The 12,396-nt window shown below is 42.0% G+C and overlaps 2 protein-coding genes across 2 annotated transcripts in view; one reads left to right on the top strand and one right to left on the bottom strand.

Annotated features, from left to right (window-relative positions):
* Nucleotides 1–7,262, top strand: part of CLEC17A (C-type lectin domain containing 17A) — a 31,317-nt gene extending 24,055 nt beyond the window's left edge. Inside the window, exon 13 of the transcript XR_014305455.1 lies at nucleotides 6,751–7,262. The gene's annotated coding sequence lies outside the window, so the exon portion shown is untranslated. The remainder of the gene's footprint in view (nucleotides 1–6,750) is intronic.
* The window catches only part of ADGRE3 (adhesion G protein-coupled receptor E3), a 49,970-nt gene continuing 38,567 nt past the window's right edge, over nucleotides 994–12,396 (bottom strand). The window contains exons 9-16 of the mRNA XM_082709440.1: nucleotides 12,017–12,184; nucleotides 8,864–9,061; nucleotides 8,351–8,586; nucleotides 7,583–7,649; nucleotides 7,273–7,364; nucleotides 5,141–5,309; nucleotides 3,752–3,847; nucleotides 994–1,190 (exon numbers count right to left, since the gene is read on the bottom strand). Of these exons, the coding sequence (XP_082565566.1) occupies nucleotides 1,182–1,190; nucleotides 3,752–3,847; nucleotides 5,141–5,309; nucleotides 7,273–7,364; nucleotides 7,583–7,649; nucleotides 8,351–8,586; nucleotides 8,864–9,061; nucleotides 12,017–12,184 (1,035 nt within the window). The 3' untranslated portion in view covers nucleotides 994–1,181. The remainder of the gene's footprint in view (nucleotides 1,191–3,751; nucleotides 3,848–5,140; nucleotides 5,310–7,272; nucleotides 7,365–7,582; nucleotides 7,650–8,350; nucleotides 8,587–8,863; nucleotides 9,062–12,016; nucleotides 12,185–12,396) is intronic.

Genomic DNA, 12,396 nt, shown 5'->3' with positions numbered 1-12,396 from the left:
GGAGGAAGTCCAAGGTTTGATTGAGCTGCTCAACAATGTCATGAAAGCCCAGATTAATTTCATCTTTTCACTCTTCCATCCTCAGTATTTACATGGTACCTTCTCTCCAAGCATATTATTGTGTAACAGCCCCAAACAGGAAGACATGAGCAGGCTTTTCTTGATTTGTCTTTGTTTTTATCAAGGAGAAAAAGTATTTTCCAGTAGATATTTCTTATATCTCATTATCTAGAATTGGTCCAAATGCACCCATCCTACAACAATTTCTAGGAAATAGGAATCCAGTCTCTGTGGTTAGTTTGGGCTAGGGTTTCTTGGCCTCAGCACTACTGATGTTTAGGGATTGATAATCCTTTGTTGTGTGTATGTAGGGGCTGTCTTGTGCCTTGTAGGATGTGTAGCATCATCCCTGGCCTTTAGATGCCAGTAGCCTTCCCCACCTTTATTTAGTCATGTCAACAAAAAATGTCTCCAGACATTGTCAGATGTCCCTACTGGGGGGATCACTTCTAGCTGAGACTAATTGGGCTTAAACCAATCTCATCTGGTCCCCGTGTCCAAGCATATTGCTGTTCCAAGTCTGCAAACAACGATGGTTCTGTTAATAAGGAGCATATGTTTGGTGGAGACCGCTGGGCAGATAATCTGCAGTCCTGCCATTGTTGGATTGTTTCGGGATTGAGGTGTTTCCAGGTAGTTATGGAATCAGAATGAGGGAGCAAGGTGTTGAGAGTATGGAAGAAAATCATTTGACATGGTTGATCATGAGATTTAGCCTGTATAAGAAAGGAGATAAATCTGATGGTTTGGGTGAAACTGATAGTCTGAAGGATTGGATGAGTTTAAAGAGCAAGGTCAGGATGAGTGAGTGTAAGAATGTGAGGAAAGGCTTTGGAAGGGGCCTCCTTGTGTACAAAACATCAAGGGAGTATTTGCCCATTATTTGGGCATCCAGGGACAAGAACTGGCTGAACACATGACAGTGAAGAGAAATCCAATGAAATACACATTTATTGAGAGCACAACATTTCAGGAAGTAAAGGCTAAATCTTTCCCTTCCAAGGATGACTTCCATCATAATTTCCCTTGTCTTCTTCAGCTTTATTCCTCACCATGCCAATCAGATCCTGGGGTGTGACTTTCCACGTGGAGTTGAATGTTCTAGTCTGAATATTTTCTCTTCACTTGCTCTGGAAAAACATCCGCCCACAGAAGGTGTTTAGATTAAAGGTAGATGTAAGGATGAAACAAAACAAACCACCACCACCAACAAAAGAGAGAGAAAGAGCAGAACTGGAAGAATGTTACCGAAGGGGTAGGTTCTTTGCTGACTCAATACCATTCACCAAATAGCCAAACAACAAAAACAGTATTTGATGGCAAGCAGGTGATATATTCCATGGCCAGAGAACAGCAGGGGGAGAGCTTACGTTCTGAAGGCACCTTTTCCCCAATTAGGTCATTGTTAGGGTTTTATAGGGTTTGGGTAATTAAGGGACTGGTAAGCAAGCTGATTTGGGGTGGGGAGCTTTAAGGGAGGGGGAAGAGGTTTCTAGGAATCAGAGTGCCACCTCTGTTTTCTTAAATGAGCACAGTGGGGTCTGTCCTGTTGCTGGTGGGTGTGTTTTTTGTTTTTACAATTAGATGGTAATGATCTTGGGGTCATTTGGAGGGTTAACATGGCATCTGAACTGGATCAGACTGGTCAAAAACTGGGTTATTATGGCTTGTTCAGAGTTTGTTAGTAAGTCCCTAGTGACAAGAGCTCCATCCAGCATTCAAGGATGACACGATCTAGCATTTTGGAATCCTAGGTCAAGTGTGGACTTTTGCAGCTCATATGGGAGGACTTCTCAAAAATCCCAGATGAAGAATTCTTTTTATAAAATTTCAGGCACCGTATCCTGCTCCAGAATTTAAGTTGGTTTTTGTCTATGAAGAAAGTCCCATGAAGGCAGAGACTGTGTTGGTCTTGTTCCTTTTGTAGGTCCGTTGCCTACTACAGTATCTTGATGCATTGTAGAACTCAACAAATATAGTTTTTAACCACCCACACGTTACAGCTTGGTTTAAAAGCCCCTAGTCCCACAAGAAAATCAGTATCTTCTACAGCAACTCATGAAGATAGAGGTTCTTGGCCTGGTTGAGGAATGAGTCATTGTATGTGGACAGTCCAAAGCTATCATTCCCCTCCTACTATTTATGGTTCATTCACAGAACTCCCTGCCCAGTCAAACATGACCTTGTCCACAAACAATATTGCCTGGTTACACAACTGGCCTTTCAAGGTTAGCAAGTTTCTAGGGAGCAGAGCTCGAAATTTATACCAGGGACAAATTTGTCCGTAGAGAGTGAAAGGATTTTTTTTTTTTAAGCTTTTTAATCATATCCTGTGCCTAGAAAAATAAAAGCTTAAGAAGTTCTTTTAATTAAAGTGAGTGTTATATCAAACTAATGAATCATTGAACTGCATCAAAAACTAATGATGTACTACACAGTGGCTAACTGAACATAATAAAAAAATCAGATACAAATATAAAAAATTAAAGTGAATGTATTTCTTACAGTTAATTAATATATATTCCCCTTTCAAAGATACAAGCATCTTATTCAACTTCCACAATGTTAAGTAATGATAATAAAAAATCTCCAGTTACTGGAGTGCTGGAAGCTTTGGGAATTATTTTGGATTATCTGAGATGTCTTTCAAAGGTCACAGTCAACAGCCAGCACCTTTTACAATTTTACTCTTATTGGGAATGATTAAACTTTATATTTATAAAATTTTTTTCTGATTGCTTGACATGCCCTAAGTCTTTTTTTCCTGGTCATGTTTTCCTTTTGGTCCTTTTTCAAAGATTTAGAATGAATTTTCCTTTCTGTCCTCCAAATAGTGATAGATAAGTTTTTAGTGACTCAGTATTTCCAATGCTGAGAATATCACACACTAGCTCAAGGAAAGTAGAAGACAATACTTTGGAAATTTCTCAATTTTGTTCATTTTAAAAACAACACATTCTAAAACTCCTTGGCTTGCAGATGTAGTGGGTGTACACATGGGAGTATACAAATGAGACTGGGAAAATTTTTATGGATTATGAGTTTTGGATCCCAACTTACTCATCTAGGGGCATGCCTTCTTAAAGAAGGATATTTTCTCATTTTTTCAAAAAGATAAATAAAGGACCACTGTAGAGAGGTACAAGGTAGTGCATTGAGCCCAAGTTATATCAATGGAAGAATGGATAGATACCAGCCATTGAGTTCCACAGAGGTCTTCTTTCTAACAGGACCATATCCTTTCCCAGGAAGGTGATTCCATTATTCCTTATAATTATGTAAACAGCTGGGGTGGGGTCCCTCTCTTTTCTATGGTATCTACCAATCCCACTGGGCTTATATTCACCTCTCTACGGGATAGCAGGATTTCAGAGGATGATGACCCCTGTGCTATGTTAGAGATTGTACGTCTCCCCCACAGAAGATTCTACTTTAGATGGTAGTGGCTGGTGATAGGTCTTCCCCTGTTCCTTTGTATGACAAAAATATATACATAAGCTAGCTTAAACACTATCAGTGATCAGGGAAGAGTCACTGAGGAACTATACAGTGAGAATGGGGAATGCAAGTCAGATCATCAGGAAGAGCTCTTTTCCATTCCCTCTAGGTAAGGGAGCTCATACTAAGACAGGGAGAGGGGATTTGGGGTGTTGGGGGGAGAAGCATTAGAGTAAGTCACAAGCCCTCTTACTTCACTGGGTTTTGAGTCAGCGCCAAACTTGGTGGAAAGTGTATAAGCCTCAGACTCAGATTTAGATTTCGTGATCTCTCCAAACCACTTTCGGACCTGGAACATCAAAGAAAATACTGGAATCATTTTTGTTAACATCAGTGAAGAGAAAAACCAGTGAATCAGGAAGAGAATAAAGACATTATTAAAAAAAAACCTTTCCCTACAACATGGGGTATATATGTAAAAAGGAATATTATTTATGGAGCCTTAGAAAGGAAGGAAATTCTGACACGGTCTACAACATAGATGAACCTTGAAGACATCATGCTGAGTGAAAGAAGATAAATAAAGGACCACAAAAGGACAAACCCTGTCTGATTCCACATATACGAGATCCTATAAGAGTCAAATTAGTTGAGTCAGAAAATAGATTAGTGTTTATCAGGGACTTAGCAGTGGAGAGTGGATAGAAGAATGGATATATGGATGGACAATGCGATAACAAATATAGCACAAAGGTAATCGAAGTGATTGGGATATATGTGTTCACTGCATAATTCTTTTAACTTTTTGGGTACTTGAAAATGTGCATAATAACATGTTGGAAAAGTTAACTTATTATGTAATGCCATCATAGAGCTATTAAAGCGTATTAGTATGGAGAAAAAACTGTCACATGGAAATGTGTTTAAATTCATGTATTTAAGTGGTGTGGCAGATTATGGATTTCATTTCATTATGGATCTCAATTACTCACTCCTCTGTCATAGTATTACACCCTCAGGGTGGGTGGAAGGTTCTTTGCCCTTGACTTTGGGTTTAAGCATATGACTTTCCTGATGAGTATCAGGAAGTGATGCAAGAAAGACCACAAGGCTTGAAATGGCCTTGCCTTGTAGGGCTTGTTTTCTTGTGATTCAGCTATTGTCATGAGAAGAACATTTCCTAGGTTGCTGCTCCCTTTCTGCCAAGCCTCAGGATGAGTCACAAGGAGCAGATCTGAACATGATCTGTGTTCTGGGGCCAAGCCAAGCTGAACCCAGACAAGATCAGCTGAACCTCAATCAACCTTCAGACTTGAGTATGAGAAAAGTAAATATCTGTGTTTTGGCTCCGGAGATTTTTTGAGGTCGTTTGTTACCCAGCAATAGGTGACTATTACAAGTGGGAAAGCTGAAGAAAGACATATTTCCTTGATGTAGCAATTATTTACTTTCTGAAAACTGTCAGTAAATTGATGTATCTTACAATCAAGATCAGCTTAGAGTAGAGAAGATTGGAGAGTGTTTACACATGTCTCAGAGCTCCTATGAAAATTTAGAGAACATAGATTTAAATGTTCCTTAAAGCACATACCTCCAAATAGTTCTTAACTTTATGACAATAACAAAAGGGGTCATTGTTTACCTGCTGGCTGAGGAGGCAGTAGACCAGGAAGATGAAGACACCCTGCAGGCTGTTGATGATGGTGAAGAGGTAAGCCATGACGTGGGCAGCTGGACCCACCTGCAAGATGCCCAGGAACCAGGTGCAGCCCAGGATGAAGAGCTGAGCTGTCGCTTTCAGTGTCAGCATCCTGAGCAGAGTCATACACAACGATGTGAAAAAGCTAATAATGGCCATGGATACCCTATTATGTAGTCTCCAATGGTGAGGATTCTGGAGCAGGACTGTCTGGGTTTAAATCCAAGGCAGAACTAACAGGCTTGTGAACTTGGGCAAGTTAGTTGAGCTTTCTGTAACTCAGTTCCCTCATCTTTATAACATCTTTATAACCTTATTTCACAGGGTTGTTGCCAAGATTAAGTGGGATTTTAACATATGAAAAGTAGGAAAGTATATAGAACAAAATTAGTGCATACATAAAGCATTCTAAAACTGGATGCTCTTCATCTCTCTCATCATATCATTTATAGGTGAATAGACAGGGAGGCTTTTGAGGCAGAGGTGGTGCTAATTAACAATTACAATGGGTCAACAGGCCCGACTGTCCCAGGCAGACTCAGATATAAGGTCATCTTACTTATGTCTCTATATATCCCTAAGTAGAATATATAGTAATACATAAGTGAGAAAAGCTAGTTGGAGAGCAATTTGCATAGTGTGACGCTATTGGGTGCATGCCCGTCTGTTCTACCGAAAATTCATAGCCCAGAAAAAGGTCTGGGGAAAATATTATACATATCATACAGTTTGTTACCTCTGGCTTCCCTGAGAAGTGGAAGTAGCAAAGAAAGGAGGGAGTTAACCACTTTCAGATTTTACTTAATATATTTTAAAAACCTTTAAAAAAGGGGCACCTGAGTGGCTCAGTGGGTTAAGCCGCTGCCTTCGGCTCAGATCATGATCTCAGAGTCCTGGGATTGAGCCCCGCATCGGGCTCTCTGCTCAGCAGGGAGCCTGCTTCCTCCTCTCTCTCTGCCTAACTCTCTGCCTGCTTGTGATCTCTCTCTGTCAAATAAATGAATAAAATCTTAAAAAAAAAAACCTTTAAAAAAGGTTTAACAAATGCACTATTTTTGTGATTACGATGAAATCAACAACAAATTACATGTTCACATAAAATGAATGCTGCAAAATGAAAAGTCCTCATCATTCAAAATATCGTGAAATAATATCATGCAATATATATATATATATAATTTATTTATTTTTAAAATTTTTATTTCTTTTTAAAAATTTTTTATTTCTTTTCAGCATAACAGTATTCATTGTTTTTGCACCACACCCAGTGCTCCATGCAATCCGTGCCCTCTCTAATACCCACCACCTGGTTCCCCCAACCTCCCACCCCCGCCCCTTCAAAACCCTCAGATTGTTTTTCAGAGTCCATAGTCTTTCATGGTTCACCTCCCCTTCCAATTTCCCTCAACTCCCTTGTCCTCTCCATCTCCCCTTGTCCTCCATGCTATTTATACAAAATATATTTTAATCAAAATCCTTCCCAAACCTATTGCATCTTGTGTTATTTGACAGAAATTGCTGTTTTCCCCCCGTTCTCCTCTTCTTTGTTTTAGAGCTGGATGCTTCCTTTTTTGAGTTGTACCGAGGACACATGGCTACCTGGTTAGAGACTACATTTTCTGGCCTGCCTTGAAGGTAGGTGTCACTGTGTGGTCCAGGTCTAGCCCTTGAGATACGGGCAGATGTGGAACATGCCCCTTCTTTCCATGGATGGGATACTGGCAAGAAACATCCTGGGGAATGTGGAGCAACAAAATGGAAAGGACTCAGGTCTCGGGATTACTTTGTGGAGTCAAGCTTCCCCGCTAGCCCTGGACTACTCAACTCTGGACTGTGACATGCAAATGAAATAAACTTCTATTTCACTCTTTTTAAAGGGTCTTTTTTGTCACCAAAGCTTAGCCTGTACTACAGCTAATACAGCTTCTCATTGACCATGACCCTGGGAGATGGTAGTGGCTTTGCTAGTTCCTGAAACTTAGTTGTGGGTGTATGTGTGTGGATATGTAGAAAGGACCAGTGGGGTATAAGTAGAGAAAAGGGGGGATCAGAAAACACCATTTACCCCACCTTACCTTATATTCTGGATGGTTGACACTTCACTGTTGAGTGAGGAAAGTTTCCTTTTTAAAATCCAAAGGATCAGGAGAAAAATAACTAAATTTACCTGCAGGAATAACACAGCTCATGCAGAACACAAGTTAAAATCATGCACCGTGTCTGCTGTAAACTGCACACAATTCCCACCTCCCTGCATGGGGGATTGAATTGGTAGCAGGTGGAAAATCAACCCATACAACTGAGAAAATGCATGCCCCTTAAGCATAAGGGGCACCCAGCATGCCTAGTGCTTCTTCTTTAGTTGGGAACAACACACTCACTCACACAGATAATGGTGCAGACGGGGCCAAGGAAACTCCAGATGAATCCCTGGTCCAAGTTGAGCCAGCAGCTGGGAACAATGGGAAAAGGGGCACAAAGAAAGATCAGAGAAAGTGCATGAAATGAACACCTTTTCCTAATGCTTATTCAGCATCTCCTGATAATGTCCGTGGATTACAATGAAGGTTTTGCTTGTTCATTACCATGTGTTAAAGCTACACTAAACATTTTACGAGCATAGTCCTGCTGAGGTTTTTAGACCAGCATTGTGAGCGTGGGACTGTGGGGATAACTGTTACCCCCATTTTGCTAACAGGGACACTGAGATTCAAGGACTCAAGGTCCCAAGTTATGGGAAGGATGGAGCTCGGAGTTAACCACAAAATGTCTTCTTTCTAGAACCTTCCACACTCTTTTTTTTCTAAAGATTGTATTTATTTATTTGAGAGCGAGAGACAGAACATGAGCAGGGGTAGTGGCAGAGGGAGAGAGAGAAGCAGGTTCCCCACTGAGCAGGCAGCGGGACACAGGACTACGATCCTAGGACGCTGAGGTCATGACCTGAGCTGAAGGCAGTCACTTAACAGTCTGAGCCACCCAGGCACCCTAAACCTTCCACACCCTTACTGCCATCTTTCTCTGCCTCTCCGGGAAAGAAGTTAGAGCTATTACAGCTGAGAGGAAAGGAGAATGGGTTCAACGTGGATATCCCAATCATTGTTAACCCTGCCCTTAAAACCGTCCACAGCACAGGGTGAGAGTTGAGCTCACCGATCAGGTGTTCCATAAAGGTCAGACTTGATTACAGCAGAAATGGCCACAATTACAGCCGGGACTCCATAGCCCACGGGGAACATGAGCTTCTTCATGATCTTGCTCACGCTGGAGTAGTTGACCACCGTCAGGTTGCGAGCAGTGAGGAAGAGATTCAGACCCTCCAGCAGCATCCAGGTGAAGGAGGCCAGGTAGAGATAGTGTAGGGCACCCGCGATAATGGCGCACAACACCTGGGGAGGAGAATGGTGTCATCAGGAAGGATTGTCAGGGAGGAGAGTGGCCCTAAGACCTGTCCCATACCTTGCCATTGGAAAAACTCTCAGGATATGGTCAAGTTGTCAGGAGAGGGTTTGTCCTTTAGCTCTTTAGTCAATGTGAAATAGGCTACTTACGCCTCTAACCTTCCTGGGAACCAAGACCATTTTACTAAGGTATCATTGCAGCATGGCTCTATGAACTGAGCACCCCTGGGGCAGAGTAGGGGCTCCTCTGTGACAGTGTCATTACCTTGATCTCAGTCTGGTCGATGGCCGTGAGGAAGAGCAGGTGGGCCAGGAAGAGGCAGATTGAGAGCTGCAGGTGGATGGAGGTGCTGGTGTTCTGGATGGTTTTACACAGCAGGAAGGTGAGGGCTGCCAGGAGGAGGCACAGCAGAGAAATACCCAGCCCCACATAGGTGATCACCGTCAGCCCGGGATCCTTCTCCTGGGACCCAGCAAAGAGGACATCATAGTCAGTCTCCAGGATTAATCCCCCTCCCTCATGGAAAGGGGCATCCCAAGCATAGGCATGATTCCCGATGATAGAGTGTAAGACGTGTCTTTCAGACTAAGCCCCCCCCCCAGCTTTATTGAGGGATACCTAATATAGAAAATACTACACTTATTGAATGCACACATTTTGATGAATTTGGACATAGGCACATGTCTATGATGCCATCACCAGAATCAAGGTAATAAACATATCCATCACTTCCAAGATCTGTGTTGCTTTGATTTTTTTCTTTCTGTGATAAGAAACAACATAAGATCTATTCTCTTAATAAGTTTTTAGGTGCACAACTCTGTATTTACTAGAGGCTCTGCATTGTACAGCAGACTCACATTGAAATGATTGAATATGCTAGGCTAAGTCTTGCACCCAAGAGATGTAGGAAACCCTGTGTAGCAGAGGCTGTTAGCTTCTTCACACCCAGTGGTACCTGCCCTTTAGCTGCTTTCTGTGAAATCCAGTGGCCCTGACTGAGAATATTTCTCTTGCCATATGAACATGCTTGGACATGTCAGAAGGAGTCACAAGTACCATGATGTGAATGCCCCTTGAAAGCTTCCCTCAAGCAATAACAATTATGGCATTGGCGGATAAACACCCCAGCTCCCTCACCTTTATGTGGGAAGACTCTGAGATGCATGTTCTGTGATATCTCCCAGAAGTACCCAAAAGGATTGAGTCCCAGTTGTCTGAGGGAGTAACTTTCTCTTTAAGACATCCTTTATTGGCTGCCTTCTCTTCTCTGTCTTACTTCTCTATTGTCCTACTTATGTGACTTAGGGTCACCTCCCAAAGAAACTACTTGCCCTTAAATTTTTGTCTCAGGATCTGCCTTTAGGAGATCCCAAACCAAGACATCTATATAATTCAGCTCTTGGTGACTCATTTCCTTAGTTAAGACTTACAGGTAGGACATGATAGTTGCCATCCCTTATAATGATAAAGGGATTTTCAGTTGTTTCAATGTCACTTTATAGAACTTTTTAATCCTTTGCCTTTTGAACCTTAAAAAATTGTGAAATATAATACACATACAGAAAAGAGCATACACATAAGTGTATCTCATGATTGAAAGTTATTAAATGATTGGTAAGATCATTAGTCCATAGACATTATTCCAGAAACTCTTTCCAATTGCAAATCACCTTCTCCCCCAGAGGTAACCATGATCCTTTTATGATAAGCAGTTCCTGTCTATGTCTATAGTCTTACTACCAAAATATGCACCCCCTGGGAATATGGCTTAGTCTTGTCTGTTTTTAAACTTTGTACAGATGCACATACACTCTACTCCACACAGTCACTAAGAAACCCACGATAGCAGAGGCTTCACCATCTGGAGAATGTTGCTTCTTTGTTACCCTGGGGGATCCCACAAGGGATTTTCTATGTCTCATCCCAGAAAAGTAACATTGCTTTTCCTTTTCAGATTTTTACTTAAATTCTAGCTAGTTGATATACAGTGCAATCTTGGCTTTAGAAGTAGAATTCAGTGATTCATCACTTACATACAACACTTTGTGCTCATTATAGCAAGTGTCCTCCTTAATACCCATCACCCATCTAGCTCATCCCCACCGAAATGTAGCATTGTTTCTAATAGCCCTCAATGGGAAACAACCTAGATGCACGTTAACTGTAGAATGGATAAATAAGTTGTAGTATATCCATGCAAAGGAATATCATATGGCAATGGAAATAAATGAACCAAAGCCATACACAGCTCATAGATGTAATGATGAAGGAAAGGTATGTTTTATGTTTTCAAACCCGTTTTAGCTTGCCTGCTGCCCTCTGTGATATGAGAGGTCAGAGATTTCCCCCAGGTGTCATTCTGGGGGTACTACCTCCATCTCTGTGAAGAGGGTTGGGATTCAGGACTTCCTGTGTCCTGTCACTCAGCCTATGTTATTAGTGACTCCTCTGACCCCGCCTTGAGGATATGTATCCAGTCTTCCACCACCTCTACTCCTGCCACCCAAATACTGGTCGCCATCATCTTTCTATGAGTCCGCTCCTGCTGTGTCACGATATACGGTTAATCTGGGAGCCAGAGGAATATTCCAGAGGAATGTTCTAGTGACAAAAATACGCAGCATCTGGGATGCAGACCCTCCATTGCCATCCCACTGCATTTGAACGAAACCTAAATTCCCAACAATAGCGCTGGGGGTCTGACACATTCTTCTTGCTCCCATCGCTTTAACTGCGTCTCCTTCCACTTGCCCATCATTCACTTTGCTCCCGCCACACTTTTTTCTGGAACGCGCTAAGTTTGTTTCAGGACCTTTATCTACCCACCCAGCTCTTCTTGGGATGCTTTTCTCTAAGGACTTCTCCTGGCTGTCTTTTTTTTTTTCTTTCCCATTGAGGTAAAATCCAAACAATATGAAATTAACCATTTTAAAGTATGCAATTCAGTGGCATTTGATACATTCACAATGCTGTACAACCACCACCAATGTCTAGTACCAAAATATCTTCATCACCCCAAAATACAATCCCATGCGCATTAAGCACTTGCCTCCATTTCTCTCTCTCCCAGCCCCTGGCAACCAGTAAGTAAATTTCTGACTCTCTAGGTTTGCTTGTTCTGGATATTTCATGTAAGTGGAATAATAGGTAGCCCTTTGTGTCTGACTTCTTTCATTGAGTACGATGTTTTCGAGGCTCACCTGTGTTATAACCCTCCTGACTCAATATTCAGACTGCAGCTCAAATGTTTAATTCTTATAGATGTCACCCTGACCTTTCTATGGAAACCAGCATGCTTTCTGCAATCATTCACTGGAGTCCCTGGTGTTTTTTCCCCTTTTTCTTTTAAAGGAGTACTTATCCAGTAGGAGCTCACATAGGATTAGCTGGAACAATTAAATGTATACATCGTACCTGGCTGGTTAAGGCCATGAGGACAGCGAAACTGGACAAGTGGGTGGAGTTGCACACGGTGTGAGTTTCGTTCTCTTGTATCAGGAAACAGCCGTCCCTGGACCACTGGCCGTGGTCCCCTGTGCTTTTCCAGTACACGCAGAAGACCTTTCCTTTATTGGGCTTCATCTGAAAGTAAAAGAGGCCCATCAGGTTCTTCCTTGGGAGGGACAACCCTCAAGAATGTGGATCTACATGGGGCGGGGGGTAAGCGAGGAGATACATGGCTTAGAAGTGACTCAGGTGATTTCTATTTTGAGTGAAGAAGATGGCTGCCAGAACACCTGCTCCCCATAGTCCCAGCTCTCTTGGGGTTCCACATACCATAAAACAAGATCAAG

Source organism: Mustela nivalis (genome assembly GCF_964662115.1).
Source record: "Mustela nivalis genome assembly, chromosome: 1".
Lineage (NCBI taxonomy): Eukaryota > Metazoa > Chordata > Mammalia > Carnivora > Mustelidae > Mustela > Mustela nivalis.
The sequence above is the reverse complement of the archived record's forward strand: the minus strand, read 5'-3'. Positions and strand labels throughout refer to the sequence as shown.